Source organism: Capricornis sumatraensis, chromosome 2, assembly GCF_032405125.1.
Source record: "Capricornis sumatraensis isolate serow.1 chromosome 2, serow.2, whole genome shotgun sequence".
Taxonomy (NCBI): Eukaryota; Metazoa; Chordata; class Mammalia; order Artiodactyla; family Bovidae; genus Capricornis; species Capricornis sumatraensis.
In genome coordinates this window covers 186346078-186368803 of record NC_091070.1, presented here as the reverse complement: position 1 = coordinate 186368803, position 22726 = coordinate 186346078, and the positions used below count along the sequence as shown (strand labels likewise).

At 39.6% G+C, this 22726-nt stretch overlaps 1 protein-coding gene across 1 annotated transcript in view; it reads right to left on the bottom strand.

Annotated features, from left to right (window-relative positions):
* The window catches only part of C2H1orf87 (chromosome 2 C1orf87 homolog), an 83444-nt gene that overhangs the window by 7749 nt on the left and 52969 nt on the right, over nucleotides 1–22726 (bottom strand). The window contains exons 8-10 of the mRNA XM_068966671.1: nucleotides 14302–14366; nucleotides 4049–4128; nucleotides 552–759 (exon numbers count right to left, since the gene is read on the bottom strand). Coding sequence (XP_068822772.1) covers nucleotides 552–759; nucleotides 4049–4128; nucleotides 14302–14366 — 353 coding nt within the window. The remainder of the gene's footprint in view (nucleotides 1–551; nucleotides 760–4048; nucleotides 4129–14301; nucleotides 14367–22726) is intronic.

Here is a 22726-nt window from a genome sequence, read left to right as displayed (position 1 = left end):
GACTACCAAGGGGAGAAGAGGGGGTGGGATAAATTGGAAGATTGGGATTAACATATATGAAAGTGTGGAAGTGTTAGTTGCTCAGTTGTATCCAACTCTTTGTGACCCCATGAACTGTAGGCTTTCTTTCAGTGGAATCCTCCAGGGAAGAATACTGGAGTGGGGCAGCCATTCCCTTCTCCAGGATATCTTCCTGACCCAGGGATCAAACCCAGGTTTTCTACATTGCAGGCAGATTCTTTACAGTCTGAGCCACCAGGGAAACCCTTAACATAAATATACAAGTATATATAAAATAGGTAACTAATGAAAATCTGCTGTATAACACAGGAAACTGTATTCAGTGTTCTGTAGTGATCTAAATGGGAAAGGAAATCTAAAAAAGAATGGATATATGTATAACTGATTTACTTTGCTGTACAGCAAAAACTAATACAATGTTGTAAAGCAACTATACTCCAACAAAAATTAATAAAAAATAAAATTTGTGGATCCCAGTGTAAAATGAAAAAAAAAAAAAAGGTGTATGGGCTGTAAGCTGCACACTTTACCTGTATTACTCAGATCACACAGATAGAGGGCATTTTCTAGCTTCCTGAACCTGTTGATCCATGTCTCACATTCTTCAGCTGTGTTTTTCATCACAGGACTGACGGAAGGCTGTGAGACTGGCCTGATCTTCAAGGCATTCAGGATATCTTTGGGGGCTGAAGTCTCAGGAGGTGGGTTTTCTGGTTTCAAATCTTTTTCTGGAGTTTTCTAGCAAAACAACACAAACATCTCACTGGTAATGCATTCACCACCCAGAGCTCCCCCAGTTTCTTGCCCAATGACAAGGCTACACAACTAGCAATATTTATTGTAGGTCTGTCTTGTAAATCTGGAGGATTGAGTTCAAGTCCTCAGTGCTATAGGACCATATCTGCCAAGTCTTACTGGACACAGACAACTATGCTGAGTATTTTCTTTTTTCTTTAAAGGAAGGGTGAAATTGTGACTTTTATTCAGCTTGCATTTCTAGTTTACATAGAGGTTTTGTAACTAGCTAAGATTTTTCATGATGTTCTACTCTGTTTTATACTATTGGGATGCAGAGAGAATGCTTATAATTTCTTGGTGGGAAAACTTCTGAATCCTTGAGTGCAAGATTCTTGAAAAAAAAAATGATTTAAGCAATAATGTGATGTTACCTTGGATGTGTGGGCTCACTGTAATGAATTAAGGTGCCTCTAGTTTTGCCTGTCCTGTTCATTTAACAAAGGAAGCTGAGGCCCAGTGTGGGGAATAGACTTACTGAGATTGTACGGTTAATGGTTGACAGAAAACTAGATCAAGGGTATAGAGATTATGTCAGGCTCATCTTTGTATCCTAAACTCATGTCCAGTACAGAGTAGAGATGTTTTTTGAATAAATAGACAAATGAGTTCCAGTAGATCCATGAAAGATATTCTGTCACCTGCCATGTAAAGAGAGTGGGCATTTATTATTTGACCTGCCCAACCCCACTTTTCCAGGAATTACCCCTTCTGTTGATCCATATGGTTATAGAGAGAAACATCATTTGTCTAAGCACATAGTTCAGGACTGGACATCTAATGGAAAATGGCCAATAAATACAATATCCAGTGATTTTGGAACCACTTGTGAGAGTTAAAGGCAGAGATAGGAAAAACAGATTATTTTGGGTGAGAGGTGAGAAGAAAGAGAGAGAGAAGGGATATGAAACTGACATCAGAGAAGAGAGAGGATATGAGAAGTCGTGATGATGTTCAAAGTTCAAGTCTCTGATTTTAATTTGTTTCTATTGTTGAAAATAGTTATATATATTATTATATATGATTATATATTAAATAATTATAAATTATTTTATATATACAATTTGTTTTGTAAATAATTATAGATGTAAAATATGCTCCTCTATCCATCTAATAAATTAAGGTGGTTGAGTCGGTTATGTTAGTTGCAATCCAAATGTTCTTAACTAATTTGTCACAGAGTTAGGCCTCCCACTTTGTATACCATCTTTGCTTCTCCCAACTTTCAAATACCTGAATTTCTCCATCCTTGTCTCAAACTTCTCACATATAAGCTGTGGAGATCCCACTGCTCTAAAGAATAGTAATTTCAATAAGAGGCCAAGTTAACAATAAACATGAATTCAGTACATCAATGTAGATCCATGCTGGCATATATGAAGAATCATCTTGTTTGAAATAATATAATACTATACAAAATTGTATCCATACGGTTGACCAGTGACCAGGACACCTTAAGAGATTAATGTATAAGAGTTCTACTTTTATAAAATCAATTTTGAGAGAAGCTGAAAGTTTCTATAAAGTAAATACCATAGGGATTCTTATACATTTTAGAGCTTTGGACTACTTTAGAAATCCAATGAAAGCTTCAGATAATCTACTCAGATAAATGCACATTTGCATAGGATTTGTATGATTTTAGAAAGTTCAAAGAGGTCCTTGGAGTTGAGGAACTGACTTTAAATACTTACATATTTCTTCAGATATTTCCACACTCTCTTTGACTACTAAAGACAGGGAATGGGGGGGATTTGTATGGGCCTGAAATTACAGGATCAACTGTAATTGTAATTGTAAGTAAGTAACTGACTAACATGCCCTATACTGTTTTGGTCCCACTGTGTCAGGATGAAGTCCAAATTCCTTTCTTGGTCCTTGAAATCATTTAAGTTCTTATTCTTGCTTCTCTTTTGATGTATGCATCTTTTTCTCCAGCCACAAAAAACTGGGAAAAAATAAAGCTGCCTGATGCTCTTATGCCTTTTACATGCTGTTTCCTCTGCTGTAAAAGTCCCTCTTGCCTTTCTACGCCTCGATGCACTGGGCTCCTACTCCTCCTTCAAGGCCCAACTCATATTTCCCTCCCTGTGGGAGGCCTTCCTTGACAGCCTCAGGCTAGGAGAGGGGAAATTCTTTGTAGCTCTTTTATCCATTATAGCACTTATTATGGGATAGTGTCTGTTAGAGTATCTCTTCCCTCCCCCAGAGATCTGGAGGCTGTGCCTGTGAGATAGTCATTTATTTATCTACAAGTTTTGGTTAGTGACTGTCACACAGTAGGTTCACAGGATATGTTTACTGAATGAATACATGAATGCATAAATAAAAACTTTCTCTGGGATAATCAGAAAGCTGCTTTACCAAACCTCTGCTTCCGTTTCCCTTTCTAAAAAGTGAGACAATGAATGCTGCTTATATAGGAATGTGAGAAGAACTGATTATTGTAGAGATGCAGTAAAATCTTCAAACGAGGCAAGAAAAAGAGCAAACTATGTATTTTTGATAATCTTACACACAACAGACTTAACACGCAAGGAGAAAAGCATTTGCTGTTGTTTCTTGCATGGCAGAGGCATGCCAAAATGGATACTATTTTCTAAAATATTTCAAAGTGTGAAGTGTATGAAGAGGCCTCCCGTCATTTGAAGATGAATTATGTTCTAATCCAGGCATTTAAAAAAACAACAACAGAAAAACTCAGGCTGTTTTTCAATTTTGTCTGCATCTTCTGGCTAAGTGCTGAGAATATTAAAAAGAATTTTAACTGCTTGCCAGATTTTCTTTTTTTAAATCAAAGAGCCCATTACATTTTAAAATGTGATGTCTGGGGAAAAGGTCACCCTGCTTCTGGAAGCTCGATTTAAGATGTTAAAATAGGCCTCACAACCACCCTTCATTTTGATGGCAGTTGGTGACTGATCACAGGCTTTGGAAGGACACCCATTCACATGCTACAGGTTCAATGTTTGGGGGCCAACGACAAATTGGTCACTGAGGGGTGATGTGAAGTTTCTGCAAGTGTACAAGCTCAGGTAGAAATCAATCACATTCTTGGAGTTCTTCTGTTTCCCTTCTCTGCTTGAGTAGAGTCTCAAAGTCAGAGATAGTCTGATATTGAGGTACTGGGTGGAAATCAAAAATTCAGAAGGGAAGGCCTAACCCAGCATCAGAGAACAGAAGGGAAAGGATTGGTGAACCCTATCCCCAAGTTCTATACTAGGCTGCATACCATTTGTTCAGTTTTTCCTTGAGATATCTCAGGAGCTTCAGGATGCCCTGGAGTAGCAGAAATTTCCTTTCCTTTCTTTCCTGGACAAGAAAGAAAAAATGGTTTTAACTTGGTCTCTTCATTTTAACATATACACATATAAAGCCAGGCAAAGAAAATGTTGAGACTCTGCTATGTGGTTGGCCTTGTATGGGGTGATATGGATACACTGGTGGATAAGAAAGATCTAATTCCTGCCCTGATGAAGCTCACAAAGGGGAGGAAAGTGCTAAATAATCACTCAAGATTATTATTTAATTACAAACTACCATAAACACAACAAAGGAAAATGTGAAAATAAATTTCTTTTGGGCTAGGAGTAGGAGTGGTGGAGGACCAGAGAAGGCTTCTTAGAGGAAGTGACACTTAAACTGGGGACCTGAGGGTGAACAGGAGTTTCCAGGCAAAAGTGATGGTGGCCTTGTAACAAAAAGAATAAAGTGCTTAGGAATAAGTTTACCTAAAGAAACAAAAGACCTATATATAGAAAACTATAAAACACTGATGAAAGAAATCAAAGATGACACAAATAGATGGAGAAATATACCATGTTCATGGATTGGAAGAATCAATATAGTGAAAATGAGTATACTACCCCCAAACAATCTATAGATTCAATGCAATCCCTATTAAGCTGTCAATGGTATTTTTCACAGTACTAGAACAAATAATTTCACAATTTTTATGGAGACACAAAAACCTTCAAACAGCCAAAGCAATCTTGGGAAATAAGAATGGAACTGGAGGAATCAACCTGCCTGATTTCAGACTATACTACAAAGCTACAGTCATCCAGACAGTATGGTACTGGCACAAAGACAGAAATACAGATCAGTGGGACAAAATGGAAAGCCCAGAGATAAATCCACAGACCTATGGACACCTTATCTTTGACAAAGGAGGCAAAAATATACAATGGAAAAAAGACAATCTCTTTAACAAGTGATGCTGGGAAAACTGGTCAACCACCTGTAAAAGAATGAAACTAGAACACTTTCTAACACCATACACAAAAATAAACTCAAAATGGATTAAAGATCTAAATGTAAGACCAGAAACTATAAAAATCCTAGAGGAAAACATAGGCAGAACACTCTCTGATATAAATCACAGCAAGATCCTCTATGACCCACCTCCCAGAGTAATGGAAATAAAAGCAAAATAAACAAATGGAACCTAATTAAACTTAAAACCTTTTGCACAATGAAGGAAATTATAAGCAAGGTGAAAATGCAGCCTTCAGAATAGGAGAAAATAATAGCAAACAAAACAACTGATGAAGAATTAATCTCCAAAATTTACAAGCAGCTCATGCAGCTCAATACCAGAAAAATAAAAGACCCAATCAAAAAACGGGCCAAAGAACTAAACAGACATTTCTCCAAAGAAGACATACAGATGGCTAACAAACACATGAAAAGATGCTCAACATTACTCATTATCAGAGAAATGCAATTTCAGAAATGCAAATGCATTTGCAAATGCGTTATTTGAGAAATGCAAATCAAAACCACAATGAGGTACCATCTCACGCTGGTCAGAATGGCTGCCATCAAAATGTCTACAAACAATAAATGCTGGGGAGGGTGTGGAGAAAAGGGAACCCTCTTACACTGTTGGTGGGAATGCAAACTAGTACAGCCACTATGGAGAACAGTGTGGAGATTCCTTAAAAAGCTGGAAATAGAACTGCCATATGACCCAGCAATCCCACTGATGGGCATACACACCGAGGAAACCAGAATTGAAAGAGACACGTGTACCCCAGTGTTCTTTGCAGCCCTGTTTACAATAGCTCGGACGTAGAAGCAACCTAGATGTCCGTCGGCAGACAAATGGATAAGAAAGCTGTGGTACATATACACAATGGAATATTAAAAGGAACACGTTTGAGTCAGATCTAGTGAGGTAGATGAAACTGAAGCCTAATATACAGAGTGAAGTAAGTCAGAAAGAAAAACACCAATACAGTGTATTAACGCATTTATATGGAATTTAGAAAGATGGTAACAATGACCCTACATGCAAGACAGCAAAAGAAACACAGATGTAAAGAACAGACTTTTGGACTCTGGGAAAAGGCGAGCGTGGGATGATTTGAGAGAATAGCACTGAAACATGTATATTACCATATGTGAAATAGATGACCAGCCCAAGTTCAATGCATGAAACAAGGCACTCAAAGCTGGTGGACTGGGACAACCCAGACGGATGGGGTGGGGAGGGAGGAGGGAGAGGGGTTTGGGATGGGGGACACATATACACCCATGGCTGATTCATGTCAATGTATGGCAAAACCCACCACAATATTGTAAAGCAGTTAGCCTCCAATTAAAATATATTAATTAAAAAAAAAAAGAACAAACACATGGTGGGTATGTGCATAGAGCAGAGTTCCAGATAAACAGAGATATCAACTTGTTGAACTCCCCTGAATGAAGAGGGCTTTTCTAGTTTGGGGAGTGGCAAGGAGACTTTTTGGGTGGTCTTGCCTCTTAGAGAATGAAGCATTTCCACCTCCCTTTCCATTCAAGTTTGCACTTGATGGATCCGGTAAAACCTTTGTCTTCCCCTTTCTTGTTTATTTCTATGGTCAGAGGTCCTACATGGGAAGAGTATGGCATCCCTACCCCAAGGGATTAAGGCCCACATACTACTTGCTGTGGCTGCTGCCTTCATGAATGGAAGAAACTTCCTTAGGAAGCAGGAAAAAGACATAAAGACCTTCAGTTTATGTCCATTAAGGCTTATTGTGGACATCATTCATTCATCACTCAACATCTGTCATCAGACTTGGCAACTTCTTTACTGTACAAATTCCTATGACAGCTACACAGCACAGATTTCTGGGAGCTTCAGCTTCAATATTTAATGCATAATTCAAATATGCCATTGTGTGCATAGTCACTTCAGTTTTACCTGACTCTTTACAACCCTATGGACTATAGTTCACCAGGCTTCTCTCTCCATGGGGTTCTCCAGGCACGAATACTGGAGTTGGTTGCCTCAATCTTCCCAGTCCCAAGGGATCAAATCCACATCTCCTGTGGCTCCTGCATTGCAGGTGGATTCTTTACTGCTGAGCCACCAGGGAAGCCCCAAATATGCCGTTAACAAATACATATTGTTTCTGAGTTGGCTGTTGCTATTTTCAATAAAACGATTCAATCAATGAATATTTTTAAAAAGGTAGAAGTCGACAGTATAACATAATGGTGGGGGAATAGAGGCTCTGAAGCCAGATCCTTTGGGTTCGAGTCCTGGCTTGACTCTTTTCTTTATTAGCTGCATGATCTAGGGCAAGGAATTTGTCCTCTTTGTGTCTGTTTCCACTTCTGTAAAATGTGGATAATGCCATCTATAGGTTACTGTGAAGATTAAATGGACTAGAAAATGTAAAGCAAATACTTGGAGCTTAGCAAGTACTCAGTAAACGTTAACTAGGAGCTATCTATGTAAGGATGCTTATAAAATAAACATATTGGATTTAAAAGCCTTTTGTTAGACTCTTAGCATTGCACTTACAAATCATTATGAATCTTCTCCCATAGTTTCTTGACGGAGAGGGCAATGTGATTTCATAATCTCTGAAGGCCCAGAACCCAGCATTAGAATAAGTACTCAATGCATGTAAAATGGATGACCATGTGCCCTTAATTTGAAGTTTGGAAAATAAAGCCACTGATTGTATATTTCTATGTCTCCCATTCCTTTTCAGGCCCTACAGGAGGAAGGATTTTTCTCTATTCTTCTATATCTAACCCAGATGCTACAGATGAACTTTGGTGTCAGGTATGAATGCTATTAATATAATCCAGATGTTTCCCTTTACCAGCTGCAAGCTTTCAGATCCTAGTCTTGTTAGTTGTGAAAAGGGAATGATACTTGCATTTTGAAATTATAATTTGTGTAGGTAATTAAAAATTACCTACATAAAAATGCTTAACACAGGGAAGATGCCCAATGCAATGTAGTATTGTTTATCATTGCGTTACTATTATGTGATCTTAAGCAATCCAGTTTCTCCAGAAAAGAGAACTTTACATTATGTGCCAGGAATTTTTCACATGCATTATTCTTTTTAATATAAGATCTAGAACCTAGAGTTTATCCCAGTCCAGTTTCTCTATTGTTGGCATTTCTAAAAGTCCCTTAAGGAGAAAATGCAGGCTCGCCTTCTTGGTTTCTTTTAAGCTTTCCTTTCTCCTTCCTAATGCCTATAAGCATATTTTAAAAGGTAATGGTTTTCACATGTGGAAATTGAGAAATCCGAGGTAGGGATGATTTTTTTTTTTTCTTTCTAACACAGCAGGAAGGACAAATAATAACCATCTGTCTAGTCTGCCTTGAAGATTTGCATTAGAGGAAATAGGCCAAGCTGGCTTCTAGAGATCTCCAGGTGTTGCAAGGGCCAGGTTTTACAGGGCTTCCAGTGGATTCTGAGAGTTACACAGCCAGCCCTACCATCTCTCACCACACCCCCCCGCCCCCCCCACTAATAACTTGAAATCAGTGGTCTTCAGCACTGGTGCTAAAATGCTCCCACTTGGAGAGCTTTAAAAATTACCAGTGCCTAGGTGTCATACCAGACCAATTATATCAGAATTTCTAGGGGGTGAGAACCCAGTTTGGGACTTCTAGAAAATTCCCAGGTAAACCTAAAATAAAGTCATAGATAAACACTGATTTAAAAAAATAGATAATATCACTTACAGCAATGTGAATGGACCTGGAGATTATTATACTAAGTGAAGTAAGTAAAAGAGAGAAAGACAAATATATGTGGAATCTAAAAAAAGTGATACAAATGCATTTATAAAACAGAAAGTGATACAAATGAACTTTTATAAAACAGAACTTATAAAACTTATAAAAACTCACAGACATAGAAAATAAATTTAAGGTTATCAAAGGGGAGAGGGTGGGGAGGAATAAATTGGTAATTTGAGATTGGTAGATAAACAGTAGGACCTGCTGTGTAGCGCAGGGAACTATATTGAACACTTTGTAACAACTTAGAGTGTAAAGGCATTTGAAAAGCTGTAGTGGTGGTTTAGTTGCTAAGATGTGTCTGACTCTTTGTGACTAAATGGACTGTAGCCCGCCAGGCTCCTCTCTCCATGGGATTTCCCAGGCAAGAATACTGGAGTGGGTTGCCATTTCTTTCTCGAGGGGATCTTCCCAACCTAGGGATCAAACCCATGTCTCCTGCATTGCAGGTGGATTCTTTACCACTGAGCTACTATGGAAGCCCCATGTGTGTGTGTGTGTGTGTGTGTATGTGTGTGTGTGTGTGTGTGTGTGTGTATGAAACTAAAAGATGCTTGCTCCTTGTAAGGACAGCTATGGCAAACCTAGACAGTGTATTCAAAAGCAAAGGCATCACTTTGCTGACAAAGATCTGTCTAGTCAAAGCTATGGTTTTTCCACTAGTCATGTATGGATATGAGAGTTGGCCATAAAGAAGGCTGAGTGTCAAAGAATTGATGCTTTTAAATTGTGGTGCTGGAGATGACTCTTGAGAGTCCCCTGGACTGCAAGAAGATCAAACTAGTGAATCCTAAAGGAAATCAACCCTGAATATTCATTAGAAGGACTGATGCTGAAGCTCCAATACTTCGGCCATCTGATGTGAAGAGCTGACTCAATGGATCCTGGGAAAGACTGAAGGTAAAAGGAGAAGAGGGCGACAGAAGATGAGCTGGTTGGATAGCATCACCAACTCAATGGACATGAATTTGAACAAACTCAGGGAGATCGTGAAGGGCAGAGAAGCCTTGTGTTCTGCAGTCCGTGGGGGTCACAAAGAGTCAGACACAGCTAAGCAACTGAACAACAATCTGCCATAGTTTCTTAGGTAGTAAAGTTCTCTCCTTTTTGGCAGGACCGCCCAAAAGAGAGTGCTGTAGAGGGATGATAAGCCTAGCTCCCAGAGCTATTCTGCTATTACAGGAGTGCCCAGTGCAGTTGGACACCAACATTTAGAGCCTGAAGATGATGCCAACCCCAGATTAAGGAAGCAGAGAGCCAGAGAGCAGATTCTTGACCTGACACATGAAGTGAAAGTCACTCAGTAGTGTCTGACTCTTGGCAACACCATGGACTTAGGCTATGGAATTCTGCAGGCCAGAATACTGGAGTGGGTAGCTTTTCCCTTTCCCAGCCCAGGGATTGAACCCAGGTCTCCCACATTGCAGGCAGATTCCTTACCAGCTGAACCACAAGGGAAGCCCAATGGCTAGATAAAACCATTTTAGCTCTTGCTGCTGCCAGAGTTTTCAGTTACATAAACCAAAAATCTGGCTTTTCTGTTCCTTCAATATAAGTAGTTCTAACTAGGAATTACTATGGATTATTTTTTTACCCTTAATAAAAGGGAGGTTAAACTCAGCCATTTTTCTATGTTATCTTGAGTGATGGACCATCAATAAATGTTTGGGGGGATCAATGAGCCTCCGAGTCAACCATCATTCCCTTCCAATTTTCCCCCATCTGCAGTCATGCGATAGCCCTGTTCCTTGCTTCCTGGTTCCCCTCTTCTCCCTCACTTCACCGGCTCCACTGCGAAGAGATTCAAAGTTGGGTTGTACCTCATTTTTGTAAAATACTACTTTAGATCTTAGAACATCTGTATCTGGAGGGGCCTAAGCTCTTTTGTATTTGTCTTTATGGGAGTTTGCAGCATTTCTTGGATCTATGGCTTGAGATATTTTACCACTGTTGGCAATTTTCAGTCATAATTTTCTTCAATATTGCTTCAGCTCGACTCTCTTCCTCCTCATTACATGTATGTTGGATATGTCACCATTTCTACTTATCTTTTGTATAGTCTTTTTGTGTATTTCATCATCTTTTCTCATTCATACTTCAATATGAATATTTCCTACTGAATCATATTCTAGTTCACTAATTCTCTCTTCAGATATGCCCACTCTTTTGTTAAACCCATCTATTGAGTTTTAAAATTTAGTTATTTAAAAAATTTGGTTTTGTTCTCCATATTTTTTACAGATTCAAAATATTTGCTGAAAATTCTCCATCTTATTAATTTTCTCAAACATATTAATTACAGTTATTTGAAAATCCATATCCTCTCTTATATAATTGTTGATGGTTTCTAATTGAATGCTGGAAACATTTTGTATGGATAATTTTAGAGATGTTATGAGATGTTAACTTCTTATACAGAGGGAATTTTCCTCTTTTCTATCTGGTTGTTCAATTTGAATTCCAAATAATAGCCTTCAAAGAAATATTTTTTGTATTTTATCTTGTCTTCTGGTTGATCTTGCCAAGATTCTAGTCCTTAGTCTTAAGTTACAGACATTAAGTATTTATGTGATATGCAAATATCATATGCACATTAAAAGCAAGTTCATAGAATTTTTGTGATTCCAAATGTGATCAAGTTTATAATATGAGGCAGTATATATGAAAATGAATCATTTTAATCAGGTTATCATAGGATCTTCTAATGAAAATGGGAATGAGAAAATTCACAGTTCTACACACTCCAAATGCAAAGCTATCTTTAGTTTCTTATAATATCCCTTCTTTCCTTTTATGACACTTACCTGTTGGGCTAAAGAACCAGCAAACAAAATGGCCCACTCAGTGCCTAACAGCATTTAATAATCATAGCTCCAGCGATACAGGAATGGGAAGAGATCAAGACTTTAAGTTTCTCAGTAAGCCACAGGCTGTCACAGCAATGCAACCACAGCACCACTACACTCCTGTTGCTCTGTAGAGTGTAACACTGCCTAACATTTTTTGTTTGTTAGACTTACAATCACCCTATGAGATTCTAGGTTCTGCTAATAGTACACCTTTCTCTATGTTCCTTCAGCCCTAAGGCTGATAGCTGCTTTCTATAGTTACTAATATCTGAGTTATCTCATGGTCATTGGTTGAAATATATCCTTTAACAGGTACCATTGAAACCTGTTAATAAGGCCTGTTTGAAAACAACTGAAGATGTAATCAAGTTAAGATGACATCATTATGGATTTGGGTGGGCCCGCACTTGAATGAACAGTGGTGTCTTTGTACAAAGAAAGAGAGGGAGGATTTAGACACAGGTACAAAAGAGAGGCAGAGAGGGAAGAAGGCCACAGGAAGACAGAGGCAGAGATTGTAGTTATGTAACCATAAGCCAAGAACAGCCTGGGGCCACCAGAAGCTGGGAGAGGCAAGAAGACACTCTGTCCTAGAGGCTTGAGAGGGAGCATGGCCCTCCTGACCCCTTGATTTCTGACTTATAGTGTCTGGAACCATGAGAGAAGAAATTTCTGTTATTTCAGGCTGCTCAGTTTCCGACTTCGTTATGACAAATGTCCTAGGGAAATGAGTGCACTCACTATTCTCATTTTGTGCTTTCAGTCTTCTAATTATGGATAATAACCAATCCCTCAACCACGGGCTATAAATTCCCTTTGTTTGAAATACCTAGTGAGGTTTCTGTTTTTCACTGGAATGCAAACTGATATACTACACTGCCCACCAAACTCTCAGTACCTTGTATTTTGATCCAAAGGGTAACCAGTAAATGGTTGATGGATGTACTAAATAGAGAATTGCAACAACAGATTAGTATCAATGCATATTTTTTCACCTGTCATATTTAACACTTGTTAATTGCTAAATATTTTGCCCAATTCATCTTCATCATTTCACTTAATAATATATCTTGGAAATCTTCCTGTATTAGATCAGCCATGTGATTTTTCAGCTGCATAGTTATATTAATTGGATATACTGTAATTTAATAAAATGGTCCTTGAAGGATCTTGGCTTCCCTGGTGGCTCAGATGGTAAAGAATCCTCCTTCAATGTGGGAGACCTGGGTTTGATCTCTGGATTGGGAAGATTTCCTGGAGAAGGGAATGGCTCCCCGCTCCAGTATTCTGGCCTGGAGAATCCCCATGGACAGAGGAGCCTGGCAGGTTATAGTCCATGGGGTTGCAAAGAGTCGGACATGACTGAGTGACTAAGCACACAGCACACACAAAAATTATACTGCTGTATGTAAATCTTGGAGAGCTTTTTGGTGAGATATTAGTAAGGAAAGTACCTAGCTATAGGATTCCCAGACCTGAGGGACTATGCAACTGAAATTCTAATAAGTAATATCAACTTATTTTATAAATGAACTACATCCATATTAAAGGGCTATTTCTAGATAATGCTTCATGATATACTACATGAATGAATGGATAGAGAAGCTGTGGTACATGTATGTGATGGAATATTACTCAGCCATAAAAGGAACACATTTTCGGCTTCCCTGGTGGTACAGAGGTTAAAGCGTCTGCCTGCAATGTGGGAGACCTCGGTTCGATCCCTGGGTCAGGAAGATCCCCTGGAGAAGGAAATGGCACCCAACTCCAGTATTCTTGCCTGGAGAATCCCATGGATGGAGGAGCTTGGTGGGCTACAGTCCATGGGTCGCACAGAGTTGGACACGACTGAGCGACTTCACTTTCACTTTCACTTTCACTATGTTCCTCAGTCCTAATGAGGCGGATGAACCTAGAGCCTATCATACAGAGTGAAGTAAGTCAGAAAGAGAAAGGCAAGTATCGTATACTAATACATATATATGGAATTTAGAAAGATGGTACTGGTGAACCTATTTGCAGAGCGGCAGTGGAGACACAGGCATTGAAAACAGACATATGGACACAGCTGGGGTTGGGGAGGAAGGAGAGAGTGGGACGTATGGAGAGAGTAACATGGAAACATAAAAACAGCTATTTTACCATGTGTGAAATAGAGAGCCAATGGGAATTTGCTGTATGACTCAGGGAACCAAACCAGGGCCCAGTAACAACCTAGAGAGGTGGGATGGGGAGGGATGTGGGAGGGATGTTCAAGTGGGAGGGGACATGGGTAAACCTATGGCTGATTCATGTTGATGTTTGGTAGAAACCAACACAATATTGTAAAGCAATTTAATTTTATCAATTAAAAAAAATAAATAAACTCTTTAATTAAAAAAAAACCTGGGAATTATGCCTTTTATGATCTAACTGACCTTAAAAAATTGCCATTAATGCAAACTTCACTCTTAATTTTTCTTCACTGGTAAGCCATTTACATTTCTGGGAGCAATGAGGTGAAATGCAATGAACAGGCCATTGGAGCTAAGTCACAGCATCAGCAAGAGCTCTGGGAATTGGAGGTCTCTTAAGGAACAAAATAACCAGACTCACCTGGAGGAAAATCAGATGACAAATCAGAGGAAGCTCTGCCCAACCACTCAACAAAATTCTCCCATCTATGCAAGAAAAGGAAACATAGTATCTGTGATCAAAGTAGGAAGCTCTGAAAGAATGTACAAAAAAGCTTAAAAGTTATATAGACTGTGATATCATAGGAATTTTTTGATGCCTCTATCATTAGGGGTGCAGTGAAGGAAATGGAAGCTACTTTATGTGTTTCAGGGATTCCCTGGTGGCTCAGATGGTAAAGAGTCTGCCTGCAATGCAGGAGACCCGAGTTTGATCCCTGGGTCAGGAGGATCCACTGGAGAAAGAAATGGCAACCCACTCCAGTATTCTTGCTTGGAAAATTCTATGGACAGAGGAGCCTGGGAAGGCTACAATCCGTGGGGTCAAAAAGACCTGGACAACTGGGAGACTTCATTTTCTTTCTTTTCTTCTTAGGTATTTCTACTAGAAATGGAAATTAAGTGCCCATGAAATGATTGCAGGGGCTAGTAGGATGGAGGTTGGTGTCTGCTGATGGGCTAAGGGTTAGGTCTCAGTAGATGTGGTCCAGAGTCCAGGAAACTGCAGGAAATTCTGGCTGATGTCTCAGTTTCCCTTGACCATGTGTTTGGTGACTAGACAGTATAGATGGCATTCTGGCCACTGCAAAAACTGAGGGTCTGGAGTTGCTACTACTGCAGGAAAGTAATATATACTTAAAATGTCCCTGCCCCTCTTGCCACTCTTTCTGCCTTTCAAATCTCATGCAGTGGCATCCCCATGATGGAACTTAAATCAATTCCAGAACCTCAGTGTCAAGGGGCTTCCCTTGTAGCTCAGTCGGTAAAGAATCTGCCGCAGCAGGAGACCCGGGTTTGATCCCTGAATTGGGAAGATCCCCTGGAGAAGGAAATGGCAACCCACTTCAGTATCCTTGCCTGGAAAATCTCATGGACCAGGAACCTGGTAGGCTGCAGTCCAAGGGGTCGCAAAGAGTTGGGCATGACTGAGCAACTAACACTAACACTAATGTCAAGGGAGCTTTGTAAATGTTCTTTACAGGCTTCTCAAGTATGGGAAGTATTACAACACAGGAAAGAACAAAGAAGGGGACAGAAATGGGTGCTAAGTGCAAATAGACAATATTTAGTGAAATCCCCAAGCAGAAATTGCATTGAGTAATGTGTGGGCATGTGATAATCAGGGAGTCATTTAAAACTTACAAGTAATTTAGGAACACTATGGTAGGAAAAATAACTTACATTTGCTTGCCCAGCATCCATTCTCCATTTGTATAAAAATATGCTTCTCTAGGATATTGGGCTACAATCAAGGTCCTATACCCTTCTCTAGCCAAAGTTGGGATCTACCCTGTCTAATTAATCTCAATCTATCACTTTTCCCATCCTTCTCTCCCTTCTTTCCTCTCTCCCACTCTCTGTCTCTGTGTTTCTAATTATTTTTTGGTTTCAATGCTTCCCAAAGTTTCATTCTTCCCTAATTTTGTGTGTAACTTTGTATCTTTTTGAAGTATTTCTTTTTGTTTATGCTAGTAAGACAGTTCTGTTGGTAGCAACTGAACTTTTAATAAAAAGAATTTTTTAGCACCTCTTTGCCCATCAGAAGCCAAGCAAATATAAACAGCCAGTTGTGAGAATGTGTCCTAGACTGTCTACTGCTGCTAAGTCGCTTCAGTTGTGTCTGACTCTGTGCGACCCCATAGACGGCAGCCTACCAGGCTCCCCAGTCCCTGGGATTCTCCAGGCAAGAAAACTGGAGTGGGTAGCCATTTCCTTCTCCAATGCATGAAAGTGAAAAGTGAAAGGGAAGTTGCTCAGTCATGTCTGACTCTTAGCGACCCCATGGACTGCAGCCTACCAGGCTCCTCCATCCATGGGATTTTCCAGGCAAGAGAACTGGAGTGGGGTGCCATTGCCTTCTCCTCCTAGGCTGTCTAGAAGACTTTTAATGTCATGTGACTTTATTCTCTTTATTTTTAATTGAAGTATAGTTGATTTATAAATGCACACACACACATACACATATGTATATATATTTAGGCCTCCCAGGTGGTGGTAGTGGTAAGGAACTCACATACCAGTGCAGGAGACAGAGGAGACGTGGGCTTGATCCCCCAGTCGAGGAGACCTCTGGAGGAGGACATGGCAACCCACTCTAGTATTCTTGTTTGGGGAATCCCCATGGGCAGAGGAGCCTGGTGGGCTACCGTCTACAGCGTCACACAGAACTGGACACAACTGAAGCAACTTAGCATGCATGCATGGATGTACATGTACAAACACACTTTTTCAGAATTTTTTCCCTTATAGGTTATTACTATATAATTCCTGTATAGTATAGTATAGTTCCCTGTGCTATATAGTAGTCCTTGTTGGTTATCTATGTCATATACTGTTGTTCAGTTGCTCAGTCATGTCTGACTCTTTGCCACCCTGTAGACGTCAGCACACCAGGTTTCCCTGTCCTTCACCATCTCCCGGAACTTGCTCAAGCTCATGCTCATCTACTCAGTGATGCCATTCAAGCATCCCATCCTCTGTTGTCCCCTTCTCTTCCTGCTTTCAATCTTTCCCAGCATCAGGGTCTTTTCTTATGAGTCGGCTCTTCGCATCAGGTGGCCAAAGTATTGGCGCTTCAGCTTCAGCCTCAATCCTTCCAATGAATATTCAGGACTGATTTCCTATAGGATTGACTGGTTTGATCTCCTTGCATTCCAAGGGAATCTCAAGAGTCTTCTCCAACATCACGTTCAAAAGTATCCATTCTTCAGTGCTCAGCTTTCTTTATGATCCAACTCTCAAATCCACACATGACTACTGGAAAAACCATAGCTTCGACTATATGGACCTTTGTTGGCAAAGTAACGTCTCTGCTTTCTAATATGCTTTCTAGGTTGGTCATAACTTTTCTTCCAAGGAGCAAGTGTCTTTTAATTTCATGGCTGCAGTCACCATCTGCAGTGATTTTGGAGCTTAAGAATTTAAAGTCTGTTACTGTTTCCATTGTTTCCCCATCTATTTGCCATGATGTGATGGGACCAGATGCCATAATCTTAGTTTTTTGAATGTTGAGTTGTAAGCCAGTTTTTTCAGCCTTCTTTTTCACCTTCATCAAGAGGCTTTTTAGTTCTTCTTTGCTTCATATATAGCAGTGTGTATATATTAATCCCAAATTCCTAATTTATTCCTCCATTCCTTTTCCCTTTGGTAATCATAAATTTATCTTCTGTGTCTATGGATCAACTTCTATTTTGTATAAGTTCACTTGTATCTTTTTTTCCCCCTCAGATTCCACACATAAGCAATATCATATTCTATTTCTTTTTCTCTTTTTGGCATAGTTCATTTAGTATGATGATCTCTGGGTTCATCCATGTTGTTACAAATGACATTATTTCATTCTTTTTATAGCAGAATAACATTACTTTGTAACATCTTCCTTATCTATTCATCTATTGATGGACATTTAGGTTGCTTCCATTTTGTGGCTATTGTAAATAGTGCTGCAATGAACATTGGGGTGCATGGATCTTTTCAAACTCTGATTTTCTCCAGATACATGCCCAGGAGGAGGATTGCTGGGTTGTATGGTAGCTTTTTAATATTTTTTAAGGAACCTCCATAAATTTATTAGATATGTAACTAGTTTGTTTTGCTTATACTTAATAGAACTTTTCTATACCTGGCATCACAAATTAGAAAAGTTCTTTGTCAGTGTAGAAAATATAACCTCCAGAGCTTCATGTCACTTTGGGCACAAGAATAGACAAGGCATAGGTAAGCAGAACCACCAGCTAGATAAGCTGATGATTATATCAGCTGCTACAAGGGCTAGGCATGGAAAAGATGGCTGGAAAAGTAGCACTCTCTAGAAATTTTAATTAACATACAAAGATCTGATATTAGCACAGATCTGGAAATAAACCTAAGGAGAAGTGTCTCCTGTCTGCTACACTTCTTGAAATTCCTTCCTCTTAGGAGGACCAGGCTTAAGGCTACAACATCTTCTGACCTGCTGAACAACAACACAACAAAAACCCAGATCCATTGATATTTCCACATTGTATAACATTTATTTTTTAGAGCTGTTAGAAGTTAGCAAATATTTGGCAAGGTTTCTGGACAAAATGGCACCAGACACTCTCATGCCCCTTCTTGAATATTTGCTGATAGAAGAGGAAGGAAATTGCAGGACATTTTTTCTAAGTACTGAACTTGGACATTGCCTGATTTAGGTGGTATGTGACCAGTGAAATCCTTAAGGTCCTTTAATAAAATATCTTCTTTATTCCATACTCTTTAAATTACTCTAGGACCTCCAAAGAGCCCTTGACATCTTAAACATAGCAATGGGTTTTTGCTGCCACAAAAGGCAATATAATTCTAATCACAGTAGCAGGTGCCAGATTCCCCATGTTGAGTCAGAGAGGTCAGGATTGAAGGACAAGGTCTGTGAACCTGATTCTAGATTCAGGCAGATCGAGTTCAAATTCTAATGTCATCCAAATTTTTAAAATGGCCTTTCATGAGCATTCTAAGTCTCTTTTGTGCATTCTCTCATTTAATTGAGACAGCCATCTCATGAGACATGTAAATGACTTGCCCGTGGACATGCTGATTAAGGGGCAGCCAGGATTTAAACTCTGACTGCAAATCCTGCACCCTTAACCACTGTACTCTATGGCCTTACACATGAAATATAATATAACTTGGTTTCAGTTATATTTCTGCCCCACCTTTAGAATTGCATGAACATGGTTCCAGTGTCTTCTGATGTTTATTATTGTAGGTTTTTTTTTTAACTTTAAACTTTATTATGGTGTTTAAATGCCAGATTGAAAGAAGCAAACTACAGTTGACCCTTGAACAGTGTGATGAGGGGTGGGGTGTGTTAGGGGTGCTAACTCTCTGCCCAGTCAAAAATTCATGTATAATTTATAGTTAGTCCTCCAGATTAGAGGTTCCTCCTTTCCACTTGTCCACTTTGCAGAAGTATGAGGTCAGTCTTATTTGGATATATTTATGATTATTTTTAAATTTATTTGCTTTGATTTCGTTTAATTTTGTTTTGGCTACATCCTTAAATAATTCACATTGTCTCAGTAGCACAAAAGTTTTGTCAGGAGAAACATGGATGCTTTTTTTTTTCTTAATTTAGTTTAGAGCTTAATGAATTCATTGTCTGTACACAGGGTTTTTCTTTTCCTTACTTCTGCAAAGTTTCTTTAGCTGTGACCTTCTGTTTCATGTCTTGTCCAGTTCTTCTAGTTTCTTATTCCACAATATCAAAGCATCTTAGGTTCAATCTCTTATCTACTTTTATCTCTACTGTTCTTTTTCATTTTTTTCTCCAGATTTTGTGTAAACTTCTCAATTCTGATGTTCTGAATTAGATTTATTCTAGTGTTAATTTTGCTAATCATTAATTTCTGGTTATCACACTTTCTTTTGTAAGTAATATTTTATTAAAACACAGTCCTGGCTATTTGTTATGTATTGTTTTTGGCAGCTTTCAGGCTACAACGACATAGTCGAATAGTTACAACAGACTATACACCCACAAAGCCTATAAACTTTACTATGTGACCCTTTATAAAAAAGGTTTGTTGACCTAAACATTTAAATAAGTGTCTTAATATCATAGAATATCTAGCAATATTCAGCTTTCCTTGATTGTGTTATACTTTTAAAATTGAGATATAATTGACATATAAAATATTAGCTTCGAGTGTACAACATAAAGATTTGATATATGTGTGGATTGCAAAATGATCACAATAAGTCTAGTTAACATCCATCACCAAACATAGTTATAATCCCAGTTACCTCTTCCTTATGCTGTAGAAGTTTCAGTTTCCTGGAAACTAGCCACATTTCACCAAGTTCATTTTAATTTCTTCTTTTCACTTTAGTGCTTTTTGCATTTCATTTTAATGGCCTTTTAATCTCATTATGCTTATGGCTTTCCAATTCATTTCAACAGAGACATGGCTCTTTATATCCTATAGAGAATGCCAGTGGCTTTCTAAATGTTTTCTAGTTTCTAGAGTAAATCATTTTCAGAAGTTTGCTGTTATTTGGAGTCTGCAGGAGCATGGTTACTTTCCTTGTTCTACAGTATTTTTAAAAATTAGGCCTCATACGTTGGGGTTTTCTCTTTATTTAGTGTCAAATGAGAAACTGTTCACATTCAATACAACACAGTAGATGAATTTAATAGGTTTCCTCTGGCCCTACTCACTGCTCACTCAGCCCTCAGTCAAGGGGCGAGTGACTGCTCCTACCAACTGGTGCTCCTTAGACGTTTTCCTGGTGCCTCTCAGGTGGGACCACTTCAGAGGTGGGATCTTCCCATCACAACTGTTGGATATCAGACACTATGTTGGTGTAGTCATAATGGGTACACTTGTTGACCTGAAACAGACTGCCAGATATTTCTCCAGCAAAGACAGGTTTATTCAGGATCAGTAGAGATTTGTAATTTGTGGTCTCCAATCATGGTGAGCCATGCTCAAGTGCCCCAGACAGCAAGGGAAGAGAACACACTTTTTATAGAAAGGAAAGTGGGGTTGGGAGCGCTATAGAAAACAGTGTCCATGGCTTCTCACTGGCTGAGTTCTGACCAAAAGGAATCTTCCTTGCTGCCGAGTTCTAGGATCGTGGGGCATGAGAGCGCCCCCTTCTGGTGTTTCAACTCTGACATTTCTGTATGTTCATTTTATACACACTTCCCAACATACGGAGAAGACAATGGCACCCCACTCCAGTATTCTTGCCTGGCAAATCCCATGGACGGAGGAGCCAGGTAGATTGCAGTCCATGGGGTCGCTAAGAGTCAGACACGACTGAGCGACTTCCCTTTCAATTTTCGCTTTCATGCATTGGAGAAGGAAATGGCAACCCACTCCAGTGTCCTTGCCTGGAGAATCCCAGGGACGGGGGAGCCTGGTGGGCTGCCGTCTTTGGGGTCGCAAAGAGTAGGACACGACTGAAGCAGCAGCAGCAGCAGCAACATACACAACTACCAGGGAGCGCCTCTTTCTGCTCCAACCTACGTGACGTTACATTTCCAGGATTACATTTCACCGGATGCAAATACCACAGCCGAGTTTAGCCATTCCTGCCTTCCTCCCACCAACTTTATGCTCGGTCCTTCCTAGGAGTTGTGATCTCTGCACAGACACAGAAAAGCAGTATGAGCGTAAGTGCACTGGTAGGTAATCTTGGATGAGAGAAGGAGAGGAAGGAACTGTACTCAAGCAGATACAGAAAGTAATACCTATGTAATTTTCTTGTTTCCTAAGACTTGGGGCCTCCAAATCAAGGAGAAAACTGTGGTGAAGGGACAAAAATATCTTCTGTTTTTGGCACTTTCCATAAATAGGCAGGAGAGCTTGGGGCACCAAGATTTTCCCAGATTCCACTGTTCGTAGCCAGTGGAGATTCTTTCTAGATTCTGACATTAGAGTGCCTATTACTTTTTGCTTCTGGTATTTTTGTTTTCTTGCCACTTCATTTGTTCATTGGGATTTTAATAAAATTAAAATGTCATCTCTGAAGGAGATGACATTTTACACAAAAGTCCTATATATTAACACAAAACCCAAAAGTCTAACCACAGCAAAAACTCAAAATGGGGGCTATTTTATAGAAACACCCTCATAATCTTGATGATGTTATTTACAGGTGACCTGTTTTTCTGTGAGTTTCATTCAGGATTCACTCAAACGTATATGGCACTTCCTTCTGAAACTCATCACCTTTCTTTACCTTGTGAAATGTATACTCTGGCCAAAATGGACAGTCTGTGGTTCTCCAAACTTGTTATGTTCTTGCTTGCTTTTTTATCTTGGCGCATACTGCTCCTTCTATCTCTGAGATACTCCTTTCCATCTCTCCTCTGATTGGCTTCTACAAGTCCCACCAAGCTCCGCTGAGTGTTTAGTAGTACTGAAGAGCCAGCTCTGTTCAGACTGCTAGAATTATAGGTTAGTCCCATGATTTGAAAAGTTAAATCATTGAAGCCATTCCCTTGAGAACCCTGCAATCTACTATTCCAACTGAGGGGCACAAAATATTCTAGGAAAAGGAGGTGAGTAGAAAGAAGACCGTGGAGGTGACTCTTAGCCTGCAGGGGGCTGTACAGTCTGCTTGGGTTGCCATTAAAAAAAAAAAAAGTGCGGGGCTTCCCTGGTGGCTTATTTGGTAAAGAATCTGCCTGCAATGTAGGAGACCTGGGTTCGATCCCTGAGTTGGGAAGATCCCCTGGAGGAGGGTATGGCAACCCACTCCAGTATTCTTGCCTAGAGAATCTCCATGGACAGAGGAGCTTGGTGGGTTGCAGTCCATGGAGTCGCAAAGAGTCAGACCCGACTGAGCAGCTGAACTGAACTGAACTGAATGCAGGG